Source organism: Patiria miniata, unplaced genomic scaffold (genome assembly GCF_015706575.1).
Source record: "Patiria miniata isolate m_02_andy unplaced genomic scaffold, ASM1570657v1 HiC_scaffold_18, whole genome shotgun sequence".
NCBI classification, from domain to species: Eukaryota; Metazoa; Echinodermata; class Asteroidea; order Valvatida; family Asterinidae; genus Patiria; species Patiria miniata.
In genome coordinates this window covers 7,078,022-7,084,626 of record NW_024037056.1, presented here as the reverse complement: position 1 = coordinate 7,084,626, position 6,605 = coordinate 7,078,022, and the positions used below count along the sequence as shown (strand labels likewise).

The following is a 6,605-nucleotide window of genomic DNA, read 5'->3' as shown; positions in this document are numbered from 1 at the left end:
CGTCATCAGTGTGTCGACATTAGTGGTTGTAGTACAAATTAAACTAGACGGATTCCGGACTCACATTTGAGAGAGAAACAGTTACAGGTTGTTGTAACGCTCCATACAGTGAGCAACAATATCTCTCTCCCGTTTCAAATTCCTACAAGCTAGAAGTGCTTCTCAAAAGACAGAAGGACTACTAGAGCATCCCAACAAAACCACCAACCGTCAATTTGTACTCATCAGAATCAACACAAACATTAACCATGAATGCAACTGATGAACACAATGAGGAACCAACTGGAGAAAAGTTGGTGTGTCAGATCATGGCAGCAGAAGGAGTAATTGGTGTCTTAGGGAACATATTAGTGTGCTACGTCATCTTGCGTGTCAAATTCTTACACAACATAACGAACTACCTGCTGGTGAATTTAGCTGTTGCTGATATGCTGCTGTGTTTTCAAGTATTCCTATATTATTCAATATCAGACTGTAAGCTTATTGCTTTTGCTCCAGTAAGCAAAGGCGTGAGAGACTTGTTCTGCCGACTTCTAGCATCAAAGTTCTTGGCGTTTGCATTGACCTATGCCTCTGCCTACAATCTCTGTGTGGTTACATTAGAGAGGTACATTGCCATAGTACACCCTCTACACTACGCGAGGAAACTCACAACAGCACGGATGGTTACTTTAATTATTATGGTTTGGGTGACATCATTTGTTGTGCATATAACTTTGCTTTTTACAGTCGAGCCCATCGATGCTCCCAACAAGATTTGCTCATTCAAATATCCTCACCAGGTATTTCCAATTCTAGTCAGCATATATTCATTTTTCTTGGGATATTTGCTGCCCCTATCATTTATGAGTTTGGCTTACTATAAGATGCAGGTCACTCTCAAAAGACAAGCAAAAGCCCTGAACCTGCAACATGCAAGGGCAGCAGCCTATGATCTTGTGATTGCTAGACAGAACCTGATCAGCATGCTTAAAACTGTCTTGGGAGCTCTCATTGTTTTATGGACACTGGATTATGTAGTTACCCTTCCCTGCTTACATCGAACAGACGAGGCTCAGTTCTCGTTCTGTGGATCCAAGCCTTACCACTATGCCAGAGTTTTTGCTAATTTACTATTTAATTTCAATTCAGTCATTAATCCTATCATCTATGAGTTTAAATACAAGAAGTTCAAGCAAGGTTTTAAGCTAGCATTTTGCAGATGCTTTAAAAGGCATAACGGTAACAGAGTCGGCGTTGACATAGCACCATTATGACTTTGATGAAATACATAATCTAGTATAATATATTATGTCGTATATTTTACCAGTGCATTTTATTTTTGCTGAAGGAGAATTTTTTGTCGTTTCGGATAAAGTATACTTTCCTAAAATGGACTTCATACTCCATTCAGGAAAAATGTTATTATAAATGAAATCCAAGATGGCAGCTATTTTGTAAAATCTAAGATGGCTGCCATCCATCGGGGATACCTCAGCAGCAATGTGATATTTAGATTACTTGGTATCGAATGTATGGGGTTTACCACCGAAATGGACTTCTTACGACATTCGATACCAAATTTATTAAATAACTCGTAAATGACCACCATTTTGGGATATTCAAGATGGCTGACATCCAGCTGGCGTACACCATAAACAATAATGTACTCGGGTTCATTGGTATCAAAAACTCTGAGTTAGCCACCAAAATGAACTTCATATGACAATCAGGTCCGAAGTTATGATTATCATACAAAATAGGTCCAAAATGGCGGTCATTTCTGAAATTCAAGATGACTGCCACACGGTAGATGGAAAAAAAATGTGATATGGATTTCTGGTATAGAAGGTATACTCTATCCAAATGTGACAAAAATTCCTTCTTTACTAAAAAAAAAGTAAAAGTACATAACAGCCTATACTGAAGTGGCTCTATCCCTTTTACAGGCGCTTGGCAGGAAACAAAGTGAAAATGTGTGTTGACCGTAGACGGGGAATAATCCCCATGCATACGTACATAATATAGCGTTGACTCGCCAAGTCTATGTAGATGCTTTAATTGAATAACAAGCGCGGAAAAATATTGCGAGTAATGATAAAGGGACAAATTTCTCTTTATTTAATATGTCAAAAAGACAACGCTAGCAACGCTATAAATGCCAGCCAGACGTGTAAGTTATGGCGTTCTTCTCAACATTAGTCAACTCCTAATTTATTGAAGTTTTCGATCGACTGCCAAAAATCATCCACTTCTTACTAAAAAAAAGGCGCCGACTCAGTACAGAATATTGTGATCTACAATGACCATACAGTTAATATGCTCGCTGCATGATTGATTGGCCTTTAACCGTAAAAGGGCCAGGTTATTTTGATTATCTCTCAGCCGGGGGGGGGGGGATTCTACCGCCCCCCCCCCCGGCCAACGAGTGACGAAAAATGTTGAACTCTGTACATGCATAGATCAACTAACCATAAACATACTCAAGAAATGTTATGAAAATTGGTCAACAGGTTTTGGAATTATGGCCAATTTATTATTCATATGTCCGAATGTATTGTGCTCTGTGTACACGACGTTTAATTATGGGAAAGTTCAGTTTTCACGGCGCGTGGCGCCGGAAAATGCTCGCTGCGCGGCAACCCGTCGTCCGATTTTTATGTTTTTGGTATCAAAAGTCATGCGTAAGGCTCGAGGCTAAAAAGTCATACAACTCAGGTCACGAGAAAAAAAATCAAGGCTATTGCGGAAAAACGTTGAGGTGGGGGGGGGGCGGATTCCGCCCCGGCCCTTTTAGGGTTAAAACAAAAGTACAATTGAGGTTTTTGCTCAACCACTTTGCAATGAACTAAAGATATCGTCCGAATTGCTTACTAATTATCGGACATGATTTAAGCAGTTTATGCTGTTTTGTAAATTAAAAAAAAATCTGCTGAAATCATATCCGATAATTACATCAATTACTATTGTTGTGACATACGTACAAATGGTGAAGTTGTTTTTAGCACCATGCGCTTATTCCTGTATATGTTGTTTTGTGTGTGTGTTTGTTTGTTTGTTTGTTTTTTTTTTTTTATTATAAATAAAGTTAGTATTCGTAATAGTTTGATATTGGGCACATTACATTGTCAACAAACCATTGTTACCGTGCTTGGGTATGACTAAATCTCGAGACTTCTCGGAACTGTTATCCAGAAATTAGATGGTATTTTACTTTGGCATGGTATTTTACTTTGGCATTCAAACGAAACGATTTGTTTCGTTTGAAGCAACACAAGTCCTCAAAAGAAGGGCGCTTATCAAATAACCTGTTGAAATTTCAGCTCAGTGAATGTTGTATATTCTAGCTCTATTTCACTTCAAAAGTTGCCAAATCATGATTTGAATTGTGCCCGAAATCTGCGTCCGGGACACGTTCTCATATAGTTGATGGCAGCTACGCGATGTCACGCACTGAGCCGACGGATCAACCGCGCGCGTGTGTGCGCTGTGTCAACGCTTGCGCGTACCCATTCACGGCTTCGCCGAATAAAATAAACCGGACTGCTTAGGCCAAAACAAAAAATCACCGGTTTCTGGTCTGGGCGTGCGGCGCCGTAGCCACGTTTGTCGGCGAAATTAAAATATTGTTTGTTTTTGTTCAATGTCAGATGATGTCTCAAAACCGCCAAACTCATTGCTTTAATTGTAATCCTGCTGCTGCACATTTTTAACGTATTTTTAGATGGGGTTACAATCGAGTATAAGCTGTATGTGGCCTCTCTGGGCTCCCATATATTTTGCTCTAAATTTAGTCGGACACTATTTGCAGGCGGTGTTGTAATTGTTTAATTGTGCGTCTGGAAGCCAGACTGGGGGGGGGGGGTGATAGTCGTGTATCTGGAACCTTTCAACGCTTTTAATTAGCGAAATATGTAAGGGAGCAGACTAATGACCACCTGGCAGCTCATGCACGATGTCGATGTCCATGTATGGTCTTACTCTACCGTTTTCTCTGATTTGTGTCTTGACTGTCAAAATGTCCACAAGAATATTCGCGTCGGTCGAGATCGTATGTGGCTGCAGATTTCTCTAGCCTTATGGCCTTACTGAGGTTGCCTCAAGCTCCACTCTGAAGGATATTTTTGAGAGTTTTAGGGGGATCGAAGCGTTATCTGCAACGTCAGCCGACATTTGAAGAAAATAAAGTTGAGAAAAAAAAAACTGCGTCGCCGCACCATATTTGGGGCAAGCTCCATACCAGAAACTGGAGACTATTTTTTTCTGGCCTAAAGGAAACTTCAAAAAAAAATGCGTGGTTAGACACGTTTTTTGAAAATGACCTTTTTTTAATTGTTTTCTTGAACTTGCCAAACAGAACATTTTCATAGGAAGTTTTAATAGTGCCATTAGTGTATTTTAACCAGGCATGCTTTTGAACAACAATTTTGTCGGTTACTTTTAAATAGCTGCAATTTCAATACTGGTATAGTTAAACTTAGAAGAATATTTGCATGTTTGTTAATGCTTTAAACAACCTGTGTATTGTAAATTGTATATCATAAGAGTAAACATCAGAGCAACCTTTCACACATTTCAATTTGATGCAGTCAAGAGTATAATTAGTCACTGAATGATAATGTTTGGTTTTGGTTTGTTGGATGGCTTTGGGATTGAATAAGGCAGCTTGGATTCACAGAGGGCTGGTCTGGGTTTAGAAAAAGTGGGGAACGTTTTGGTTATATTTTGCATTATTTGGTTGGTCTTCGTGGTCTGGTTGGGCTAAGTTGGGTAAAGTTGTTTTGGGTTTGGGTTGATTTTGGGTTGGGTTTTGTTTGGTTGTTTGGGTTGGGTTGGGTTGGGTTGGGTTGGATTGGGTTGGGTTGGGTTGGATTGGGTTGGGTTGAAGTTGGGTCGGGTTGGGTCGGGTTGGGTCGGGTTGGGTTGGGTTGGGTTGGGGTTTGGGTTGGGATGAATCGGGTTAGGTTGGTTTGGGTTGGGTTAAGTTGGGTTTGGGTTGGGTTTGGTTGGGTTTAGTTTGTTTCTGCATTCAATAGGGACGTTGAACAAAAGAGGACAATAGAGTTTCCGAATCCGAAGGTCCCAAATTTGGCGATGTGTACAAAACATATGGCAGGTCTTCCTAAAACGTTAGTGTAAAAACAAAAGAGGGACAATAGAGGGTCCCCAATTGTCCACTCTGGTATGAGTTCCCTATTGACCACAATGGTATGGGTGTTGTCGCATTTTGATTTTAAAGTATCGTGAATATCTAATGAAATTATATTCATAAATACCTCAGACAGTTTAGCCATTCCTATTGGTCGAGAGCCCGTCACGTGGCCGGTATTAAACGGATGATAAAGACATGGCTAGCTGGTCTTAAACACTTTTCCAGTGTCACAATAAAATGTGGACTCCTAAAAATCCAGTGCCTCTTATCGTTTCATTGGTTGAACGTTCACTATCCTCACGTAGGCATGCGCAACACTACGAGGGAGTTAGAATTTTATAGTTCTAAATTCAAAACGCAACGCGCCAGGTGCGTTCTGCGCGACATCGCATAGAACATGATACGCGCGCGTCAATCTCCATAAAAGGGTTGTTTTCATCTTACTCGCCAGCTGAACACTCCATTATTTTGCAGGAGGGATGATTCAAAAAGCATAAAGTGAATTTGTTGAACAAAATCGGGATGTTTTGAACGAATTATATGACTTTTTTTACCGAAAAGGTATTTATGGATGGGAATAAATATGTACTCCGTCGGTATTTATCACTCTGTTTAATACCACTTAGAGTCTGATAATTTCACAGCGCTGCTGATAATTACCCTCGCCTCCGGCTCGGGTAATTATCAGCACCCAGACTCTAAGTGGTATTAAACAGAGTGATAAAAACCTCCCGAGCACACATTTATTCCCTTAATAATAGGTTTTCTATTAACAGCGTTTAACTCAGATCAAAGCGCTTTACTTTATTATATTGTGTGTATGACGGGTACTTGAATTATATATTGTGTATCTTGCTGTTGCTGTATTAATGGCAAAGACCCAACCTGAGTGTTTAGATGTATTAGACATCCACAAAATTAGAATAGGGTTAATATTATCATAACTTGACTTCAGGTTCAGCACCTAGACATTACAATGTATTAGCCGTCAATCCAAAAATAACAGTCTGTGGATTAACTTAACATGTTCTGAGATTTTGAAATACTTGAACGGTCTCAGTCTTGGGTATACAATCCAAAGTAGGTCGTTGGCTAGGTGCCTGGGGGCGAGATCAGGACAGACACTACGTCAGGGCATGTTGAGCCAGTTATAGTTTAAAGCCGCAGTAGTGGGGAGTTGTGGGTTCCTAGTCAACTGAGTTTCACCATTTGTTAGCGCCGTTGGTAAGAGTCCCACAGAGTCGGTAGGCTTTGGCCGTCTTCGTCTCCTCGTAACCGCGAATTAAATGCAGACCAGGTGCTCTCTAAATTGCAAAGAGTGAAAATTCACTCCATTCGAGTGAAGATTCACTCGGAAACTAGGGACTAGACGTTTTAGAGTGAACATTCTTCAGTCGTAAAGATCGAGTTTTCACTCGAGCTTCGACTGAAGTGGCTCATATTTAGACTATTTCAATCAAAAATGAGAGTGATT

The 6,605-nt window shown here is 40.3% G+C and overlaps 1 protein-coding gene across 1 annotated transcript; it reads left to right on the top strand.

The window, feature by feature from the left end:
- Positions 1-248: 248 nt before the first annotated feature.
- LOC119725061 (neuromedin-U receptor 2-like) lies at positions 249-1,256 on the top strand. The gene has a single exon (XM_038196424.1). It carries the CDS (start codon positions 249-251, stop codon positions 1,254-1,256), a length of 1,008 nt encoding a protein of 335 aa, XP_038052352.1.
- The last annotated feature ends 5,349 nt before the right edge of the window (positions 1,257-6,605 follow it).

Excerpts from the sequence above, each read along its gene's own strand:
- LOC119725061 (XM_038196424.1), top strand. The coding sequence starts at position 249 with ATGAATGCAACTGATGAACACAATGAGGAACCAACTGGAGAAAAGTTG.